Source organism: Gymnoscopelus microlampas (assembly GCF_963454915.1).
Source record: "Gymnoscopelus microlampas genome assembly, chromosome: 5".
In the NCBI taxonomy this organism is placed as follows: domain Eukaryota; kingdom Metazoa; phylum Chordata; class Actinopteri; order Myctophiformes; family Myctophidae; genus Gymnoscopelus; species Gymnoscopelus microlampas.
In genome coordinates this window covers 48,575,606-48,599,428 of record NC_139942.1, presented here as the reverse complement: position 1 = coordinate 48,599,428, position 23,823 = coordinate 48,575,606, and the positions used below count along the sequence as shown (strand labels likewise).

The 23,823-nt window shown below is 39.0% G+C and overlaps 2 protein-coding genes across 2 annotated transcripts; one reads left to right on the top strand and one right to left on the bottom strand.

Moving 5' to 3' along the window:
• Positions 1 to 1,964: 1,964 nt before the first annotated feature.
• Positions 1,965 to 15,501, bottom strand: prkab2 (protein kinase, AMP-activated, beta 2 non-catalytic subunit). The gene is made up of 8 exons (XM_084056499.1): positions 15,431 to 15,501; positions 12,632 to 12,803; positions 11,650 to 11,804; positions 11,162 to 11,255; positions 10,119 to 10,230; positions 8,400 to 8,533; positions 7,342 to 7,410; positions 1,965 to 5,553 (listed from the first exon to the last, which is right to left on the bottom strand). Exons 2-8 carry the CDS (start codon positions 12,791 to 12,793, stop codon positions 5,476 to 5,478), a joined length of 804 nt encoding a protein of 267 aa, XP_083912625.1. The 5' UTR covers positions 12,794 to 12,803; positions 15,431 to 15,501; the 3' UTR covers positions 1,965 to 5,475.
• Positions 15,502 to 17,050: 1,549 nt separating this feature from the next.
• LOC311044745 (uncharacterized protein) lies at positions 17,051 to 23,638 on the top strand. The gene is made up of 6 exons (XM_084056507.1): positions 17,051 to 17,189; positions 17,329 to 17,429; positions 20,252 to 20,395; positions 20,546 to 20,698; positions 22,309 to 22,428; positions 22,587 to 23,638. Exons 2-6 carry the CDS (start codon positions 17,384 to 17,386, stop codon positions 22,817 to 22,819), a joined length of 696 nt encoding a protein of 231 aa, XP_083912633.1. The 5' UTR covers positions 17,051 to 17,189; positions 17,329 to 17,383; the 3' UTR covers positions 22,820 to 23,638.
• Positions 23,639 to 23,823: the final 185 nt, after the last annotated feature.

The following is a 23,823-nucleotide window of genomic DNA, read 5'->3' as shown; positions in this document are numbered from 1 at the left end:
AAATTGCCTGAAACGTGCTCCTAACAGGTTTTTGGGGGAACAATTTTTTTTCTGTTTTCGTCACTCGTCACTTTTCGTCACGTATGATTCCAGGGAGACATCAAATTTCTCTTTTGGATCTTGAGTCAAGACTGAGGATCCCGCGGAGACATCAAATTTCTCTTTTGGGCCTTGAGTCTTGGGACTCAAGGACCAAAACAGAAATTTGATGTTTCCGCGGGATCCTCTGGTTCGACTCAAGACTCTTTTGGGTATTGAGTCTTGGGAAACGAGTACAGGCTATTAATCCTACATACTTACTGCTAGTAACCCCATTCATACTTTAAAATGTTCATCTTACTGTGGACGTGTTTGCCTGAAAAGGAATCTTTGAAATGTTTAATAGTTTTAGAATTGTACTCCTTTAAAAGTTCAGAGATTTAAGCGCAGTGCTCCGACATTAAACAGTAAACCCGAACCAAACCCGCACCCTAACCCTAACCGCACGCGGATGCCACATAGTCGGAGAAAAGGTCTGTCGGATTAACGCATGGTAACCATGGTATCCTAGTAACCTCATTCATTCTTTAAAATGTTCATCTTACTGTGGACATGTTTACCTGCAAAGGAATCTTTGAAATGTTTAATAGTTTTAGAATTGTACTGTAGCCATATGTCTGCAACCGATCATGAAGCCCTAGACACGGGCGAGACGTTAATTATTTTTGCTTAGGCATGTGCTTAAAGGAAGGGTAAGTGATTTGCTTTGGTTAAAATAAGTGTTAAATAGTTCTATATTCTGATAGTACTCATTGCTATACAGTGTGTGTAAAAGGAGTCTCCTTGTCTCTCCAGCTCTTTATAAAACAGAAAATGCATTTTCGTTTCAGTTTCATTTCCAATTTTATCCAATCAGGATAGAGAACTCAATCAGGATATAGATTAAACAAGTGAAATTGGAAGTGATGACACTAAGTAATGAGCATGCAAAATTGGAACTGGAACACTATAAAAATGAAGCTTAAAAATGGGTACTTTCTCCTGATTGGCTGAGATTTTGACACCTACCAGAAAATGTATTTTCTGTTTATTAAAGAGCTGGAGAAACGGGGAGACTCCTGTTACTGAACAAACACTCTATAGCAATGATTACTATCAGAATATAGTGCTTTAACCTTTTAACAAAATACTTTTTGTTTTAACCCAAAAATATCACTTACCCTACCTTTAAATAAATCATGTGTGGACATTCCCCCTTTTCTTATTATAGGACCACATCACCCATTTTCAACCGGTCTTCATATAATTTGTGTTCACTAATTCTCACCGTTTCTGTCTATTTGCTCTGTCTCAGAGGAGGACGGAACAGTTCCGAAACCTGCCTACCAGTGACATCATCAATGGGTTTGCGAGCTAATATAAACGGCAGGCTTTCTCTTCCTGGAAAGTTAGCATGCTATAATAGAAGACAGTTCTTGCATTAATGTCACTGATAGGCAGATTTCTGACTTAGAAAAAAAATAAAAAGTTTAAACAAAAAGTATTTAATGAATACAATCAAGAAATAAATAATTTCCATAAATATATATTTTTTTGTATCACTCAGTCTCTCATGGCATGTGTCTCTTGGTGTGTTGAAGCATTCCTTTGTATGTTAGCCTTCAGTTAATACATTTAAGTTGAAATACTGGACTATATTGGAGGATTGGGATTTGAACATGGAATCACTGTGCTGTGAGTCTGATGATTGGACCACTACACCATCACTCAGCCAAATGTTGATGTGTCTCAGACAGTGCTGTAGAAGTGTTCTTTTGTATGTTAGCCTTCAGTTAGTAAAGTTAAGTTGAAATACTCCAGCACTTACTCCAGAATTTCTTTCTGTAAAGGTGAGTTCTATCAGAAATAATCACAATCACCTACTGTATTTTGACAGAGATTATGTAAAAAAAAAAATTAATGGACCCACAAGAAAAAATGACGGCTCAGCTAATCATCTGTCTTTATTTGCAAACAAATACAAAACCATACCATCAGTGATTGTGAACTATGGTGATCTGTTAAGCCAAAAATATAAAGCATGAACGTGGTAAAAGTAAATGTTTGGTTTGAGCCTAAAAGTGTAATAGAATCCACATACTCCCTTTATAATCCCCAGAGGAATTCTCACATTCTTTCACAAACGTTCTATATTGCCTGGCAAGACATTCAAAGTATTATTATTATTTGTGCTGCAGTGCAATCTGTAGTTTTTCACCAACATGACTAAATAAGGTAGTATTTCAAGGCTATCATTTCTCAGCATACATGCAGTAGAGATTTGTAGTTGGATTTCGGAATTCTGTCATAATCACAAAATAACTCAAATAACTGAAATGCTCAACATGTTTGGAATCTCTCCAATTCCACAGTAACAGAATATACTGAAACATGTAACTGAAAATACATGACTACTTTTAAATGGTCATGGTAAAATGTACTATAGCGAGCCAACATTTAACATCTTAAAAATGCATGGAAAGGGCATGTTTCACTGCTACAGAACATAATTTATACAGGGTTCCCACACATTTTTAACAAATAATTCCGTAACTTTTCCACAATACTTTACCCAATTCCCAGGCCTAGCCATAATACGGCACAATAATGAGGCTCTTACTTCAGTGTGCACTGTGCAATGCCCCAAGGGTTAGGGTTAGTAAAAAAAAGAAAATAAACGGAGCACAGAATATACATAGAATGGCATTATACCTTTGTCTACACATGCAGTAGACTTAAGAGAATTCCAAAAAAAAACAAAACATGTCCAACCTTCACTTTGTTGCTGTCGGGCAGATATCTTGTATCTCCATGTTGAAACTTTTTTAGTTTTTTTTCGTAAATACTCTACTTCATACAAGAATGTCACACAAAAATAGTGAAAATAGCAGATCTACAAGCGATGCGACGCATTGCAAGCTGTTATATCGGCTAGTTTCATTATTTTAAATCGTTAATTGTTAACATCGTTAAAATTATATTTAAAAAAGGAACCGTTTTGGACATACAAGATTTCCGCCCGATGCAATGTGGTTCGATCGGGAACTATGCATTGGGCGTTACACACAATAACGTACTTCCTGTAGCCCTGCACATCAAACGTTGAGGACAAAGCAAATATATATATAAACACGATAGCCGTTTGTTTAACATAATTATTAATCAGAATTTGATTCAAAACGTGTAAAAGCACAGGATCACACTCGTGACATGCACCAGTCTAGTCATAATTCACAGACATTCAATACATGCACAACAGGCATATAAATATTATATATACTATATATATATAATATGTAACAGATAAATACAGTACAATCCTAGCTGCTATCTGGCTACAAACTCAAAGCAGATGCACACAAAAACGCAGCACAGCAAGCTCAACATTTGTAAAATGCATATTGGAAAACTACACCCCCTGGCTAAAAAAGAAAAAGAAGAAAAAAAGAAGGAATCAGTAGCTACTACACTGGTATGGTGCATAGTTCAAAGCTTATGTCAACGTCTTCATTGGTTTTATACTCTGTAGCAGTGGTGGACAAAATATTCGACCCCAGTACTTCACGTCAAAGATTTTCCATGAAATGTTCGAAAAAATATAAATAATAGTGAAAATAGCAGATCTACAAGCTCACAGCGTGTTGCGGCGCGTTGTGAGCTTGTAGATCTGCAATTTTTAACTATATTTGAAATAGGGCTCAAGTGGTTAATTCATAAGGTACTTTATCCCCTCCTAGAAGTATAGTCAAGTCAAAAGTACATTATATTTGTCTTTGAAATGTAGAGGACCGAAAGTCAGAAGTATCCAAAAAATACTCAAGTAAAGTACAGATTCTACAAACGATTTACTTGGGTGAACAGTACTCAAGTAAATGTACTTCATTACTTTCCACCACTGTCCGTAGCACATAGCCGACATGCTCATGAGCTTGTAGATCGGCTCCTTTTGGCGCACACCACCATGTACGACCAAGCAGGCGTCTCCTGCTCACAGGACGGGTAAAGTGCTCACAGCTTTGTGTCGAGATAAAGGCATCGGCAGAATGAAACAATTGGCAATCTTAGTTTCTCCATTCTCTGTCCATAAGCCTCTTCAAAGAGAGAACACGAGTCGATGTAAAAGCGGACATTTTGGTGTGAGGGTGATTTTGGAATGAGAGAAACGGTCAAACTCATGTGTGGGAGATTTGTAATCCTAGGCTCTTGTCTACAGCGCTGTCTAGTTGTAGGCTCGCAGCTTCACAAACGTACAAGGGACAAAGATACAAAAATAAAAGAGAAAATGGGGGAAACGCAGCCCAGATTATCGGCTGAAATTAGCTTAAAAGAGCAACTAATGGTAAAAATGTACACAAATCCCCAATTTAGTTTTCATTTCTTTTTTCTTACCCCCACCCTTTGTAACAGATTTGGCTCCATTTACTAGATGAAATGAAATGAAATAAAAATGAATACATCACATCTTGTATCAGGGGAATTATTATTATAAATCACAGAAATATTATGTTGGGTAAATATGGCTGTGATTGTCGCTGATGCCTATGAATGAGAATAGTCAGAATGTATTCAGATTAGAGCAGAGTCTATAATACATTTCATGCTACAGCCCAGTGTTTTGCACATGATCCAGTAATTCTGCTGTGCTCATGGGGATCTAAGCTCAACTTGGTGGCCATCGTAACTTTACTCTGCATTCAGAAAGAAATGGCCTTGATCGGACTGAAAACATTACAATCATACAATTCTATCCGTTTCACAGAGAGGATGTGGATACAACACTGTAACAATCGACCAGTTAATCCACTCCAATAATTATCTAAATCACACTCACAAAGGCCTTTAAAGCCATGATGACTAATGTACACACTTCCATACGGTTATGCACTTGAGGCGTTTACGGTGCCAACGAGAAACAGGCCAAGTCCCTTAATATAATCTCAAAAACCACACAAAACTAAATCGAATTGCCTTGATGCTCATGACCAACATGCAATCCCCAGAAAACACACGCGCACAATGGTTTTCTCAGTCTCTCGTCACGTGTTACCCCTTGATGGGGTCTGAGATTGTGGTTGAACTCCCAGCTCCTGCTTGCTCTAACAGCCAAAAAAAAAGGCCCACCTGGGACCCCAGCCAGAACCAGATGAACCCTCCAGACTGTGACCAAACGGTGGCTGCCTGCCTGCCTGCCTGTGGGAGACACAGGCTGGGTGTGGCGGATCCAACCCAGAAAGCCCTCCTCGTCAGTGAGTGTGCTACTTTTGTTCAGAGCCCTATGAAAGAGATACGTGTGCCCTTTTGAAATCTCGCCTCAGGTTCACAGCCGTCAGCGTTTTGGATCACCCGTAAACTGTCCCTTTAGTGCAATATTTGGCTAAATATGATGATAAAAAAAAAAAAAAAAAACAACGTACGGTAGAATACAAACACGCCGTAGAGTGTGTGGGTGGGTGCGGTTTAGATGGGCTTGTAGAGCAGAGACGTGACATATTTCTTCTTGTACCGGTGGGTCGCGCTGAGCACCATCACGCCATCCTGCCGTGCAAACAGAAAAAGAGAAGGGAGTGAGTGGAGTTCTGTTCTGTTCTATAGGAAGTACTGTAGCATACTGGCATAATACCTCCTGCCCCAAGCTCATTAACCTTAGAAAATAGCAGATCTACAAGCTTGTATCATGCATATAGTTTACCTGCTGCTATGTTGATGCACCTTATGTCTAACCTCATGTAAATACTGTACTGGATGGATATGCAAGTGTACACATGTAGATATCTTTTGTTGATTTGTCTTGCGATGGAGCTTGCACAAAAAAACTAATGTCACTCTCCAATAACAATGGCGGACCCTCGACTAGATCTGCCCCCGGCATGTTGCATTGTGGTGCAGTTCCCCTCGCTCCGTTAGCCCATTAAGACCTGGCTGGAACTGTGTCAATTTTTAGATTTGAGCTAAAAAAGCATTATTTTACACTTTGGGCTATTCAAAAATAGCAGATATACAAGCTCATAGCGCGGCACCGAGTGCCGCGCTACGAGCTTGTAGATCTGCTATTTTTGAAAATTCGTGAAAACGTGTGAAAATCTTTGGTATATATATTTTTAAAGCAAACATTTTTTAACTCAAATCTTTGCTTCTGGGGGGTCCCTGGAACAAAATATTTTGATGGGTGTCCGCGGCCAAATACATATAATTGTGGGGGTCCTTGACATGAAAAAGATTGAACACCACTGATATAGAAAACATAAGTTTTTCAGAAAACTTGGGATTTAGGAGACATGTAGAATCGGCTTCAGGTCTCAATGGGTTAGGAAAAGCAGGTGTTCTGCTGTGTGGAAAGCCCTGGTGACGGCCGGGAGGCTAAGCTTAACCTATCCACTTACAGCCGTTTACTGTAACATTTGATTTATGTATCTGTGTTCTAGCACTGGGCTGGAGAGAAAGCATATCATGTTGCTCCCCTCGTTTCCCCCAAATAGACACATGTTTACAGAGGAAGGGGTTCATATTATACCCTGGGGGTGGGTACTCCTGAGATTCCCCATCAGGCAATGATGTTGAAGTTTGGTAGAACCTTTGGCTGTATAGCTACCTGTAACCGACCACCATATCTGTTGCTACTATGCAACGGGATGGCCCATTCTCTTGTTGCATAGTAAAATAGCTCTCAGAATTACACGTTTAGCACAAAAATGAATGCAAACAAAAGAAGATTATGCCATTATACTGTATTTTGTTTTTTAAAGAGTATTTACTTTTTTCAGAAATATACTGTAAGGCTCCATTTATGTTATATCATCCTTTGCATTGGAAAGAGCTCTAGCACAACATAAATTGATAGTTCACCAACATCAGTGTAACATGACATACGTATGTTTACCAGTAGGCGAAAAAAAAAAAAAAAAAAAAAAATGTTTTTAAATATTGTCAGATTCCACTTTGTTTGCATTGGTTATGCAATTAGTGAATGGCAAAACATTAATAATTCCCGTTCCTCACTTACAGGAACCACTGAGATAAATGTGATTGACAATAATGTGATTTAAATCATGGCTAGATGCCTACAATCCAAGATTCTACAAAAGTTCAATTCAATTTGATTAAAAGTTTCAAATCACAACAAGTTGTCTCAAGACACTTTACATGTAGAGCAGAGACCCGACATTGTCCCACCCTGAGCAAGCAATTTTTGCGACAGTGGCAACGAAAAACTGCCCTAACTGGAAGAAACGTCAGGCAGACCCATGTGTTTTCACTGAATTCTAGGCAGTGATGGAACTAGTCTTCAGACACAGGTAGTTTTTTGCCGGGTTCCAGCCAACCTACCTTTATGGACAGGGCATACAGATGGTTCAGCATCACGTGGTTTGGTTCAGGCAAAAGTGCAGGGTCACACTGCCATGTGAAAGAGAGAGAGAGAGAGAGAACTCAGTAATCAAATATATATATGACAAATTTAAAGCACACATAGCCTTGTCCCTATTCATGACAACAGGGCCCCACACATCCGTGACCGTTTTTGGCGATAAAGTAACCCTCGGCTATTGTGGTATGGATGCGATCAAACGTAAAATAAACAGTATGTACTCTGAATACCGAAGCACAATCGGACTGTTGCTTTTTGTTGAGGCATAATTTAAGTTAAAAGGGCATTTTTCCATCAGAATTTAATACCACCTTCACCACACCTAGAGGCCATTTATGTACACTAGAGTGCTACCCGTACTGTGTATTTTGTTCTATAGACCAGTGGTTCTTTAGAGGGTTCCAGGGGGTCCCCAGCAAAATGAGAAACAGTTTAAACCAGGGGTCTTCAACCTTTTCAGGCCAAGGACCCCCTAGCTGAGAGATAGATGAAGCAGGGACCCCCTCTATATTGTATAAAATTGTGTTTCAGATTAAACTTTTTTTGTTTACTTGGTCTGCTCTTTTTTCCATCTACACCTACCTCTTTGCAAAAAAATAGCCGATCTACAAGCTCTCAACGCCTCGCAGCACGAGGCGTTGTGAGCTTGTAGATCTGCTATTTTTTGGTAAAGGTCTCCTCAGAAAAGGGATGCTAGGGTTCAAGTGGTTAAGGAAAAAAAAAAAATCATATCACACAAAGATTTGGCGGACCCCCTGCAGTAACTCTGAGGACCCCCTAGGGGTCCCGGACCCCCTGTTGAAGACCCCTGGTTTAAACACTTGAGCCCCATTTTATATTTCAGCTATTTTCAAATAGCTGATCTACATGCTGTTGACAAAATGTTCTCTTATAAGGTTCCCTGGCACAAAATGTTTTCAAATGGGGGGTCCATGGCCAAATACATATACTTTTTGGGGTCCTTGACATGAAAACGTTTGAGAACCACTGCTATAGACACATGGAGGAGGAGACTTACAGATATGTTGGTGTCCTTGTTGAGGATGACTTGAAGCAGGTGCGGGGGGAGGATGGGTGGGGCTTTGAAGCGCTCCTCTGGTCTGAACTGGTACTGCTCCTGACCGTACGGTCCTGGAGGCGAACTGGACAGATCTGTGGGAGCGGTCAACATACAGGGCTTAGAATTCAATTAATAACCCCATGTTTAAGAGCTGAATGTAGATATACTGTAGCTTTAAACAAACAGTTTTTATGTTACCACTCTGACTTCTTCTGGTGCAGTGTCCTCTTAACCCATTAAGACCTGGAACTGTGTCCTTTTTAGATTTGAGCTAAAAAGCATTATTTTACACTTTGGGCTATTCAAAAATAGCAGATCTACAAGCTCATAGCGCGGCACCGAGTGCCGCGCTATGAGCTTGTAGATCTGCTATTTTTGAAAATTCGTGAAAATGTGTGCAAATCTTTGAACATATATATTTTTAAAGCAAACATTTTTAACTCAAATCTTTGCTTCTGGGGGTCCCTGGAACAACATATTTTGATGGGGGTCCGCAGCCAAATACATATCATTTTGGGGGTCCTTGACATGAAAAAGATTGAGATACGTTTTTCAGAATACTGTTGAGATTTAGGAGACATGTAGAATCGGCTTCAGGTCTCAATGGGTTAAGAGCTGAATGTGGATTTACTGTAGCTTTAAACCAAGTACAGTTGCAAACACAAGTTCAAGTTTCACTTAAGTGTATTGGGTTTAAGTGATTAAAGGACGACTTCACCCATTTTCAACCTATCTTCATATAATTGGTCCTCACTAATGCTCATTTAATATGGTGCAATTATTTTTCCTACTCGGTCTGTGTCTCAGGGGAGGAGGGCTGTGGACAGTTCAGAAATCCGCCTACCAGTGACATCATTGATGGGGAAGCAAAGCTTAAAGGGATATTTCACTTTAAAAAAAACTTTGGGTCATTTTATCGTCTACTCATGCTTTTGTGAGCACCCCAGACCGTTTTTAAGTTGCTTGATTCAGTATTTAGATATTTGATACTCATTTTATCAGACACGCCCCCTTCCTATACAAACCCATTATAACTTCAAACTCCATTTTTAACATGTTAGATTCATCAAAAACACCCGTCCTTTTTTCTGGTGACTCTCCCTGCCCTCCTAATACGCGAGGGGGCCGTGTTTTTTCGATAACCTTTTTCATTTATTTTTAATATATTTTTTTGAAAATTAAAAAAAGGAAATACAATAAAAAAATAAAATAAAATAAATGAAAAAAGTTATCGAAAAAACACGGCCCCCTCACGTATTAGGAGGGCAGGGAGAGTCACCAGAAAAAAGGACGGGTGTTTTTGATGATTCTAACATGTTAAAAATGGAGTTTGAAGTTACAATGGGTTTGTATAGGAAGGGGGCGTGTCTGATAAAATTAATATCAAATATCTAAATAATGAATCACGCAATTTAAAAACGGTCTGGGGGGCTCACAAAAGCCTGAGTAGACTAAAAAATGACCGAAAGTTTTTTTGAAAGTGAAATATCCCTTTAAAGGAACTTCGCATTAATTTAAAAAAAGATGACGTCACTGGTAGGCGGGTATTCTGAAGTATCCACAGCCCTCGAGTAGAAACAAATTGTACCATTTTATCATGAGCATTAGTGATGACCAATTATATGAAGATGAAGATAGGTTGAAAATGGGTGAAGTGGTCCTTTAAAGCAGCCTGACCTGATTCCGAGCATTCCAGAGAGTCCACCTGCAAGGCGTCAAACACCTCAAAGTCAGACTTCTTCACCTGGATGAGGTTGTTGATGGTGCCCAGCTGACTGGTTACCACCGGCTGCGGACAGGGAACCAACAATCAGCCATATGCAAACATATCATGTTGAAATGTCAATATGATTCACTGCAGGGTTCACACTGAACATCTGACTGTTTATCTTTTCAAATCTATCTTCCTTTTTTTTTTAGCTAGGTCAGTTTTAATTGTGAATACTTTTTTGGTATGATGTTTTGAGATTTTTATTATTACACAATACTTTTTCTGAACTTTTTGAATATCACCCCTTCACCATCAAATACCCCCAAACTAAATACAATACTAAAACTTGTTTTTCAATAAACGATATATTGCACAGCAAGAAATTTGCTGTGCAGACCTACTGAAAACATGACATAACCCATTGAGACTTGGAACGCATCTGTGTCACTTTAGATTTCATTGGCTATTCAAAAATAGCAGATATACAAGCTCATAGCGCGGCACCGAGTGCCGCGCTATGAGCTTGTAGATCTGCTATTTTTGAAAAATCGTGAAAAAATATATTTTTTATTTTTTTCAAAAAACTGTTAGGATTTAGATTTTTTTTTAAATAATCGCCTCTTAACCCATTTTGAGCGGGAACCCCTTTTTGTAACTATACCTTTCAGCACGGGAACCCCTTTTGGTGTTCCTGTTGCTATGTACAGTATACAGCAACATATTTCTTTTGTAATGTTTGAATAAATATTTGAAGTTTTACTTAGAAGGCGTTTAGAATCAGCCTCGGGTCGAAATGGGTTAAGAAAGGAATGAGGAGGTTAGATCTGTAGAGAGGTTGTTTGGCTGGCAGCTAGCAGGTTTTTTTTATATATTGATTGAATACTTTATTGGTCAGAAATGTAAAAAGCCACACGTGGTACAGTAAGACATTAAAGCTAAACGGATAACACAAAAAGGTCCTGGGGACTGGATGGTTTGCATTGTGGTCCAATGTAATGCTGTACAGTACCTCTGATGGGTCGTGGACCCACTGTCCATCCACAAAGAACTTGTACTGGTGCTCTCCTTCTGGAAGGTCCAGGATGGCTACAAAGTCATTGTGACTTTTGGAAAGATTGGAGATAAATCATGTATAATTGTGCGCGACAAAGTATAAATCTGTTATAAATCCAAGTATGAATTGCTCATCTGGCAAAGCTTCATTACACATGGCAGAAATTGTATTTAATTTAACCTTATTATTATTATTTTATACTTTGGCTATTCAAAAATAGCAGATATAAAAGCTCATAGCGAGCTTGTAGATCTCTTGGCATTACTTGGTAAAATCCTCAGAGTCCTTTTATCCATCTGTAACTCTGAAGAGTGTGCTAATGGAACCAAATGTTCCCTTCCGGGTCCATTTGGTTCCGTCAGCACACTCTTCGGAGTTAAATTACCATGAGGATTTTACTGTATAGAATCGTACCATTCCATACAGATATACGCTGTGTTTACCTTTTATTGAGGGGGATCTTGGTGTTCCAGTTGTTAAAGGAGCCCGCTATGTAGACCTCCTTCCCCCCACCGGCCCAGCGGATGACCGTGGGTCTGGCCTGAGGAGGACCGGTCTTCACCAGATCATCCAGGTCTGGATCCTTCTCTCCTGAAGTCTGCAGTGAGAGAAACGCATAGTAATTATACAATAATTACACAACAATAACTGTTACAAAACTGATACAATAATTAGTAACTACACAGTACAATCCTATTCATTTTATAGGTGCCGTATGATATGATGCATTTCTTTTAAAGAAAAAAGGTTTGTTAAAAGATTTTATAATCTGAGAGTTCTGTATTATTTTTTTCATCACTTCAAATTTCACTTTTTTTTTTATCCTGTATGACTTCTCTCTCCTGATTGGATTAAATTAGCATCCTGACCCTAACATTTATTTTACCCCCCCTTAAATTCAGAAAGTGTATAAGTGTAAATAAACAAAAACAAATCACCGTCTGGGCGTACTAACTCCAACCAATCATATTGACGTGTCTACATGGCGTATAGTAGCTGCACAACTTGTAGTGTCGTTGTTCGTGGTAGCGGCCATGACGAATAGTGAAAGAACTACAATGCAATAGGCACTTCTCGATGGCGTCACTTCCGGTCTCACCAAGATCTCGCCCGTAGCTGCCCGCTGATTGGTTCGACTGGGCGCGGGTCGGTGTAAACTCCAATCTCTGAGCGAATCTTGTGAACTTAATGTGAACTCAATGGTTCAGGTTCACCTGATATCCAAGTTTTTTTAGGTACTACACTGTTCTCTCTGCTGCACTCTACCTACCTATCTACATCTATTTACCTTGTTGTTTGTTGACTTGAGTTTATGCTTACTCTGCTTATTCCGCCTTCGCTCTTGTTAAGCCGCTCTGGATAAGAGCGTAGACCTGCTTGAAGGCTAAATTGCGTAAAAGGTATTGTTGGTGGCAGGTGCTGTACCTTGGACTCTGGGCCGTGGGTGTTGAAGATGTTGGGGTCATCGGTGCTGTCTACCATGATCTTGCCGCTGGGTTCATGGTCTTTGTGGCTGCCGCCACTGTCAGAGCGGTGGGTTTTAGCACCATGGCGATCCCCAGACACTCTGTCACTGGTGTTACCCATGACGATTTAACTGTAAAACATCAGATATGGTTACTGGTGTTACCCATGGCGATTTAACTGTAAAACATCAGATATGGTTACTGGTGTTACCCATGGCGATTTAACTGTAAAACATCAGATATGGTCACCGGTGATACCCATGATGATTTAACTGTAAAACATCAGACATTGTCACTGGTGTTACCCATGACGATTTAACCCATTTAGACCGGGAAAGCATCTTGTGTCATTTTAGAATTCTTCGACATTCAAAAATTTGCAGATAGGGTTACATCCGTGTTTTAAAGCAAACATTTTTTTAACTCCGATCTGTGCTTCTGGGGGTCCCTGGAACACCATATTTTGAGATGGGGGTCCGTAGCCAAATACATATAATTTTTCCTTGACATGGAAAAGTTGTAGCACCACTGATATAGCAACATACTGTTAGGATTTAGAAAACATTTTTAGATACGTATTTGACCACGGTTCCCCATCTCAAAATGTTTTGTTCCAGGCACCCCCAAGAAGCAAAGATTTGAGTAACAAATGTTGGCTTTAAAAAAAAAAAAATATATATATATATATATATTCAAAGATTTGCACACATTTTCACAATTTTTCACCTTGTAGATCTGCTATTTTTGAATAGCCAAATAAATCTAAAAATGACACAGATGCGTTCCCGCCCGGTCATGGGTTAACTAGAAAACATTACTGATGGACATAAAATATTGTTGCAAATTGCGGAATGTGTCTTCTGCTTCAAGCCAGCAAATAAAGATTGAACATTTCAATTCTTAGACATGATTTGGTCTATTCTCACTCTTTTGGTCCATAATTCCTTGACCGTCTATGAACTGTAGATCAGCGGTTCTCAAACCTTATCAAGTCAAGGACCCCCTAAATTATATGTATTTGGCTGCGGACCCCCCATCTCAAAATATTTTGTTCCTGGGACCCCCCAGAAGCAAAGATTTGAGTTACACATGTTCGCAATATATATCCAAAGGCTTGCACAAATATTCACACATTTTCAAAAATAGCAGATCTACAAGCTCATAACGCGGCACTCGGTGCCGCATATCTTGTATATCTGCTCTTTTTGAACAGCCAAAGTATAAAAGGTTAAAGTGGTTCAAATTATACTGTAATGCTATATTGACACATTTTGCTGGGGACTCCCTGGAAACCCCCAAGGACCCCTGGGGGTCCACGGACCCCACTTTGAGAACCAATGCTGCAAACCCAATTTCAACTACGACAACATCAGCCTTATGCGACGACCCGGCTACTAATTCCTAACATATTCTAACTCCTAACAAAAGAAAGAACATTAGAGATGAATTAAATAGCTGCAGCAGAAGATGTGACATCACAGATAAACAACATTGACCTAGGCCACTACGCTCTCAACGTGGGGTCTGGGGACCCCCAGGGGTCCTTGAGCGGGTTCCAGGGTGTCTCATCAGCTAAACAACTATAGTCAGGATATGAAACAACAGGAATGGAAACAAGTCCCTAGCACTTTTTTTGTGTTATCCTTTCAGCCCAAATGTCTGTGCTGTTTGCATTTCTGTCTAATAAAGTATTCAATCAATCAATCAATCAACCCTTTAGGAGTGTAAAAAGTGTACATGGTTGTTTGAGGTCACAGCAGGTAGATATTAAAAACGTGTATCAAATGGGGGTCCATGATCTAATATGTAATTAGTATTCTTGAAATGAATAAGGTTGAGAATAATTCACCATAGAGCACCATAATGACAACATCCACTAACTGATAAGCAACACGTTTCAGCTGACCCTGCATCGTCATAGCCAACAGTCATTCTTACACATCACATACACCGACAAAACAACCAATTACAAAAGAACACAAACACAGATGAACAAACGTATTGCTAAATAATGTGTGTGTGTGTATATATATATATATATATATATTGTATTTAGAGCTAATAGGCAGTGGTGTAAAAAAGTAACTAAGTACATTTACTCAAGTACTGTACTTGAGTACAATTTTGAGGTATTTCTTACTTCACTGAAGTGTTTTCAATCTTCAGTACTTTTACTTCTACTCCTAATCTCAGAGGCAAATGTTGTACTTTTTACACCACTACAATTATTTGAAAACTTTAGTTAATAGTTACTTTGCAGATTTTGAGTATTATTACAAAACATACATTACCCACTTCATTTCGGCCATTTGAAAATAGCAGATCTACAAGCTCACGACGCATTGTGAGCTTGTAGGTCTGCTATTTTCCAAAGTTTGTATGCATTTGAAAACTTGTGAAATGGGACATTCACAAGTTTTCGAGGATTTCCAGTATATTTTGAGGCCAATACTTTTGCACTTTTACTCAAGTAGATTTTGAATACTGGACTTTGACTTGTAACAGAGTATTTCTACATTGCAGTATGGATACTTTTACTGAAGTAAAACCACTGCTTTGCTCAGACATAAAGGCTAGAACGTCTATTTTTAGCATCGCTCAGTTAGCCACGGTTAGCTAGTAAAGACAAAAGCAACACATTGTGAACACACGGCCGTTTATCAACACATCAACGCCACAGCTCAAGCAGCAACACGTATTAAAACACTACGTTGTCGTTTTAGCTAAAAAAAAACTATTGTGAAACAACTGAACTCACCCGTTAATAACGCTGTTTGTTTTGACTAGAAGACCCTCCTCTCTCCTTCAGCATGGAGCCTCAACTACGGCGTCTGAATTAGGACAAACCTGACGCGCGTCGCCTATTCTCTCTTTGTGTGCGTCATTTAACGGCAAACATCGCCCCCCAGCGGACATATATGGAGTAACCTGCTGGAGCCAGTTGCACCACCTCGCCTAGTGGCCTTTTAAATGGCCTTTTAAAAGCCATTTAAGCTATAATTAGGCTAAGTTTGAAGAGTGGTGTAAAGTCACCAAGTACATTTACTCAAGTACTGTACTTACGTAAAATATTATTTTTTACTTTACTAGGGTATTCCCAATTTTCAATACTTTTCTACTCCACAATTATTTGACAACTTTAATTAGTTACTTTGTAGATATAAATTATTACATTATAAAACATACATTAACCACTTTAGCCCTATTTTATACCTAGGCTATTTGAAAATAGCAGATCTGCTATTTTCAAACATTTTAGTACTTTTACTATTGGTGGGCCTACTTTACATTTTGATACCAATACTTTTGTACTTTTACTCAAATACATTTTGAATTCCAGACTTTTACTTGTAAAAGAGTACTTCTACATTACATTATTGATTACTTAAAGTAAAACCTTTGAGTACTTTTTCCAACACTGCGAGTTGGACAGATTATGCGTCTTCTGCAGGACCTGCAGCCCCGACTCTTTATCTATTAAAGAAATATGCAGGTTGTGAGATTTCATGTTTCTTCCTGAATCCTGAGTCATTCATCCCGGATAAGAGTGAATCTCTTTCCAACTTTAGTATCAACTCTCCCTCTGACTCCCCGTAATACTTTGTTTGAACAACAGTGCTCTGCTCTCTCCACTGGTAGAACTAAACTTCACACTGTGACTGTGGTCAAATGAGGTGAAAAGTGTGCATGTGACGTTGCTTCCTTCCCGTTCTGGACTTGTTGTTGAGCAGCAGATTCGTGCAGTAGTGTTTACAGTAGCTCAACTTGATCTACTGTAAACACTACTGCACACACACACACACACACACACACACACACACACACACACACACACACACACACACACACACACACACACACACACACACACACACACACACACACACACACACACACACACACACACACACACACACACACACACACACAGATGAGTCACTGTTTCAACAATATCTGGGGAGTCAGGGAGTGATGCTTTATACTAGTAGGGAGGGTGAGGGGAGTGGACAGACATAAGTGTGGGTATTTGGGTAACTGGCAGAAGCGCTACGCCCATTAATGTAATCTAAAACCATACAGTGATGCCATGTTGGCTTATTATAAGCGACTGTAACGTTGCGTGTAAAAATTGGTACTTGCGGTTATTATTATTTAAACCGGTGGTTCTCAAATATTTTCCTGAGAATGTTTTGTGCCGGGGAGGGGAGCAATGTGTTGTTAGAATGTTTCAAAAAAATATTCCAAATATCCCAAGAGAGTTTTTGAAAATAGCAGATGCAGGTTTAAAGTGCTCATGTGCCCTAGCCTAGTTGCTTCTTTTGGGCTTGTTTTCCTAGACTTGGTTGCTTATTTCTCTCACAAAATCTGGCATCACTGCTTAAACGCCTGTATTAGGGCGCAGCAAGCGCAGCAGCATATTCTTTGATATGAACTGAGGGAAACAGACATAAGAAGACATCTGATGGTGGTATCTCCTCGTTTCTTATCACCACTATTATCACCAACTTACCGACGGAGTAAGTGTTGATATAGCTTTATGTCTTTAATCTTATTTATAATCACTTTAGTTTATTTCATCTTATGAACTTAAGTTGTTTATTTTGGCAGAGCAAATGAATGACCACATTTTGTCTCCATTGGTCCCTGCCTGAACAGAGAGCTGTAACCCTACCCAGTCCTTAAGTTGAACCTCTCAGTCCAGAAGAACATCATGCATTTGGTCATGCTGATCATTGGGGTCACACTTTTCCCTAAAGGTAAGTGTGTGTGTGTGTGTGTGTGTGTGTGTGTGTGTGTGTGTGTGTGTGTGTGTGTGTGTGTGTGTGTGTGTGTGTGTGTGTGTGTGTGTGTGTGTGTGTGTGCGTGCGTGAGTGAGCGTTTGCAGTATTGTGTACTGTACACTACATTATTGTGTACAGTAGCTCAACAAGTCCAAAACGGGAAGGAAGCAACGTCACATGCACACTTTTGACCTGATTTGACCGCAGAGAAGTTTTTGTTCAAACAAATATATGTCTTAATACATTATAATTGTCCTCTATAACTCAAATGTAAAATTAAAAACACCTTAAATATATTGTATTTACTTTAGAAATAATCGCAAGTTGATGATATCATTTGTGTGTGGTCTTAGCCCTATGGAATTTATGCATGCAAAAACAACTTAATATTTCCTAAGGTTAATATGAGCATGAAATAGATATTTTAAATATGTTTTTTTTTTCACATGCATTCCATAAATTCCACATGGCCAGACCACACATGGACACATGACATCATCAACTTGCTACGGGCATTGTCAGATGAACTGTTTCTAAAATATTTAAGGTGTTTAAAGATTATTTTTTTTGTAGGGCTATTATAATGTATTAAGGTATATTTGGCTTATTAGCCAGGGATCCTTTTAAGAAAATTACGTGGCATATACGGTATTGAGATATCTAAACAGTACAATGTGTGTGTGTGTGTGTGTGTGTGTGTGTGTGTGTGTGTGTGTGTGTGTGTGTGTGTGTGTGTGTGTGTGTGCGTGCGTGCGTGCGTGCGTGCGTGCGTGCGTGCGTGCGTGCGTGCGTGCATGTGTGTGCGTGTGATCAAACCAGTCAAAACAGTCAAGTGTGCTGCTGAATTTTGTTTCCCTGCAGAGACATGCATTTACCTCTTCATAGTAGTTTATGTCTAGGCATTAAAGGACAACTTTGGTTTTTTACAACCAAGGTTTATATTTTAGCTTGTAATTAAAGTAAATAAATGATGAGTGTAATTTTTTTTTCATTTACTGCTTTCTATAGTTTTAGCATTTTTTGCGATATTTTTTACAGTGGGCGGGGGCATTCTGTCCGGTGGCTAAATATGCCTTTTTTACACAATAAAAAAGGTCCGGCTGTCTGAGATGGCCAGATGTGAGTTATTGGGGGCTAGAAGAGCTACTGTAAATAATAATAAAGAAAACGCCGGGTTAATGTGTTAAAAAAATACATATTTAGCCACCGGACAGAATGTAAAAAAGATTGTGAAAATTGCTAAAACTATAGAAAGCAGTAAAAAAAAAAAATGTAACACTCATCTTTTATTTACTTTAATTACAATCTAAAACATAAACATTGGTTGTAAAAAACCAAAGTTGTCCTTTAAACCAGCATTAAATCATCTGCCAAGATCAAGATAACCAAGTCTCTTTTAAAATATTTATAAGCATGCATTGCATAACTACTTAATATTAATTTTGTCATTCCAGATCTATATTATATTTATATATTGTTTTATTTTATTTTACCTTTATTTACACAGGGAAGGTATCTTTTTCAGCAATACCCTGCTTCACACTCACACACACAAGGTGTTAAAAGTCTGCACAGCTGATTCATTTAAAAGCACTTGATTTCAATGTATGAATTTCACATTACTATCTATACAGGTGGGCCATTAACATTTTAGGAAGGAGACACACATAAAACATAAAAAACATAACATGCGACGAGCTGCTGCGCACGTTGAAGTGGAGAGAGAGAGAGAGAGAAAGAAAGGGAGAGAGAGAGAGAGAGATCTAGAGAGAGAGAGATCTAGAGAGAGAGAGAGAGAGAGAGAGAGAGAGAGAGAGAGAGAGAGAGAGAGAGAGAGAGAGAATATCTTGAAGAGACATAGTATTCAATCTGCTTTTCAGACTGTCACTCACTTGCAAAAATCTAAGCTATCTAAGCCATGTGTTGTTAAGTTTTGAATCATGACCATATGTATAACATACACACATTACAACCAGTAAGACTCCCTAATCGGGAGATAAGCGACCGTAGGTCACATGTATACAGAAGAGGGCTGTAACGGCGATTGGTTCCTAGTTGTGTGGGCAATGTATAGTTTTGTTTGGTGGTCTAAGAAATGTGGTGGCAGGCATGTTGATGACATGAGTGTACACATACTGTGTAGTGTGTAGCAATTTGCGTGTTTTTAGGGGCAAAACTGTAGGAGTAGTGGGCAAAAATGTGTTGTCAAAAGCGGCCTGAAGGTGGCGCTAGAAGAGGGCCATGTGAGAAATTAGGGGTGGGGTGTCCGCGTTGCCTTGGCGGACGAATAGGTACCGGCCGCGGCTCTCCCGGACGCTCCTAGCCCGAGTTACGGCATTTTATGTGAGCTGCAGTGGCAGGGGGTCCTCCACTGGGGGCGCCACCACTTTTGCATCCGTTCTGGAGCACCAGGAGTGGGTGGTCCCCGGGAATGCCCCGTGAGCAGCCCCGTTGGGGTGGTCATTTGGTAATTTGTCCACATGTGCTCATTTTTTACACTTGGGGGTCCCCGAGGCAGCTGGGGGTCCCTGGAGCTCCGGGGGTCCTTGGAGGGTGTAGTTTGGCAGGTAAGGAGTGTGTGTGCAAAATCTGGCATGGATCGGGGCAACGGGTGCGGAGATATGAGCAGGGCAAAAGTGTGACGGGACGTGTGTGACGGAGGGACGGGGTGACGGGACGTGTGTGACGGAGGGACGGGGTGACGGACGGACACCTGGAGCAGGTTTCTATAGTAAATGCGACCTACGGTCGCAATAATCAACTGTAACGTGTGATATTTTCTGCCTGTTGTCTTACAGCCGATGCCCTGAAATGTTATGCATGTGGGCAAGGAGGAGCCAAAGAACGCTGCAATAATACACAACCAGTTACGGAACTAGGAAAAGAAATTGACTGCCCTGGATCCTATCAATGTGCTGCATTTAACGCGGGACGAACTAACCGTAAGTGATATCCTATACACTATCCTGTGCCTTTTATCTCATAAATTAAAACTCTCTTATAGATTACAAAGTCACCTTTAAGTTATCTTGGGCAGACCTTGTATGATGAAGACATTATTAGTTTGAAGATAATATTTTGTTTGTTTTCAGTCGTACCGTACCCCAAAGGTGTGGGATATAATAAGAAGAATTGTTTGCCAGCTGATCAGTGCGTCAGTGGCACGGTGACCTTTGGTGACATAAAATTTTGGGAGAACGTCAAGTGCTGTTCCACTGACCTCTGCAATATTGACTATAGACATGGTAAGTACCATACTGTCTTCTAAATGACATTTAAATACAATAACCAGTGCACAGCATGAAGGAGAAAACGTTCTGTACATGTATGCATTGTTTTCTAAATGATATGGGACAACAATCTGGTTTTGGTTTGTATGCTTGTTTATTCTTCATACTTGATGGAAAAACTGAAACATACTGCAATTAAATGAATGCAATAAGGGTGAAAACCATGCACAGACATAGAACATGTCTTGTTCTATGTCTATGTCTAGAAACTGTTGGTGGCTATACTAAATTATATGATATAATATTAACTATACTTCTCACAACAACTATATACCGTATCTACCCGTACCAGTACATATCCTGTATTTCAGTCTTATTGTTGTTGCTGCTATGCAGTGGTGTAAAGTAACTAAGTACATTTACTCAAGTACTGTACTTTTACTTCTACTCCACTACATCTCAGAGGCAAATATTGTACTTTTACTCTTTTACTAAAAGTACAGCAATATTTACTTTTAATTATTTGAAAACTTTAGTTACTAGTTACTTTGCAGATATATCTTATTATATTATAAAACATGAATTAACCGCTTTAGACCCATTTTATACCTAAGCTAGTTGGAAATAGCCGATCTACAAGCTCACAACACGTCGCATTGTGACACGTTGTGAGCTTGTAGATCTGCTATTTTCAAACATTTAGTACTTTTACTTTTGGTACTTTAAGTATATTTTGATGCCAATACTTTGTACTTTTACTCAAGTAACATTTTGAACACGGGCCTTTTACTTGTAACAGAGTATTGTTATGTTGTGGTATTGTTACTTTTGCTTAAGTAAAATATCTGAGTACTTCTTCCACCACTTCTTCCACCACTAAGGTCTCTTATTTTATCTTAATATGTAACGTATTATTATTACATTACAGCGGCCAGCGGGGACTGGAGCAAGGTTTTTTAGACGATCAATTACTGCTATTCTGTCACAAGATCAAGAAGAATGTAAAATACCAAAATTACTTCTTTAGGAATGATGGCAGTTTGTTGTGTTCTCTGCTGCTCCCAACAAAAACATTGAAACTATGACCTGTGCTATGATTAGAAGTGCCTTCAGTAGCTACAATACATTTTTGTTTATTGCAAGATATCACAAAACATTATGCAAGATCTCACAGAACGGTATTCAAAGTCTTTTCACCCATCTTTTTAATATCTTTTTTTATCTCCCATATTATGTCCCTTTATGGTAAATATAAGTTTAGGTTAAGTTTTAAATGTAAACTTTGTTCAATTAGGCAGACATAAAATGGAAAAAATAGGTGTTTATTATTCAAATGAATTAAATATTGATTTAAATAAATCAAATTTCAAACAAGGTTAAAACGGAATGCACCGATTAGATAAAAATATCTTAGTCATAACATGTAAATATAGTGTCAATCGTAGAATCAAAACAAAGTAAGAAATTAAATGTATTGGTGACACATGTAGGTTTGTTTAGCCACTGTGTCCTGTGGGTTGTCTGCAAGTTGAAAATATGAATGTTGTTTTGTTGTACATGGTGTTCAGGGTTTGAGGCATCGTTATGAATAATTTTATAATTATATCAAAATATAAACCTTACAGATAATTTCGAGAGCTTTGTGGAGAATGGAAGGAAGTGCTACACTTGCACAGATCCACAGAACTGCAGCGACACACGGAAGACATTATCGTGTGTAGGGAATCAGACACGCTGCATGTCAGGTAAATCAGCCTATGGCTTCAGGCGACTGCCTCTCCAGTTTAGCAAATACTGTGTTTAATTTTACACAGTCCTCAGCTCAGAAGAATGCTCAAACATTATTTTTTTGTTTTATTGGAGTATGAAGCACAGACAGTAATATGTTTTTTTGTGTTCACAGTGCTGGAACATAATGGAGGCCAACACATGACCCTGATTGGCTGTGCCACACAGAGCATGTGTGGAGATAAGCAAGCCCTCCTGAACATGTTCACTGATTTTAGCGTGTCCAAAGATGCTAAAATAAGCTGCTGTGAAGATGACTTGTGCAACAGTGTCAAAATCACAAACACTGTTAATCCTAGAATACTCCTGATCCTGGTAGCTTCATTGATGTTAGCCACCTGGTCCTAGTAGCAACAGTGCATGTTATGTATGTCTTGCTCATTTGATTTTGCTATTTGTCTCATCTGTTTGAGAAAGTAGGTAGCTGATATATTGCACTTTTACCTTAGCGCTAGGTATACTCTTGGTTGCCTGTTTTAGCAGAAAATGCACTTAAGACTTCTGGTTTCGTTCCCTACCTATGTTGAATGCACTTATCGTAAGTCGCTTTGGATAAAAGCGTCTGCTAAATGACTGTTATGTAATGTAATGTATGAAATCATACTGTGTAACTTTTTCCAATTCCAATTTTGATATTATCTTTCACTAGTATATTTTTTTCACAATAACCACTCCACATGAATGTGTTTTTGACACATTAAACATTATTTTAATCATGTAAGATGTACTTAAAAACTATTTTGTGTGATGCAACCCGTTTTTTTTAATGATGTGTATCTCTCAATTTAGTACAGATTTAAACACCTTAAACAGTCCTTTTAAGAAACAATTAGATGCTATACAGGGGAGTCATATTTTGCCCATCGGTAGACTCAATTGTAAACAATACCCAGGTAAGAGGACTGTTATCCCATCGTTGATAGTCGAATGTTACATCTAAAGTTCTATGATTTACACACTGATACAATTATAATTCTGGTTCAGCAAGAAGAGACTGGATGTTTAACAGGATCACTGACAGGCCCTGGCCCTCGACGGTCGAGATGGGTTTTTGATGGTGTTTCTTTTTTGTGTGGCGTTTTTACCCTGCTGTATCTAGTACTCTTGCTACTTGAGTTCCCCAGCAAGAAGAGATGATGAGACGAGAGAGAGTCATCCTTCAATGATTATTTTCAACAGGCCTGTGTGTACTCTCTATATAGCATGCCTAGAGCATGGGTTCCCAAACTTTTCAGCCCGCGACCCCAAAATAAAGCGGAAATTGACTCGCGACCCCACCAAAACCTGGAGGTCATTTATACACATAAACTAAAATAAAAAAAGTATTTGTATTGTATTAAAATGGTAAAATG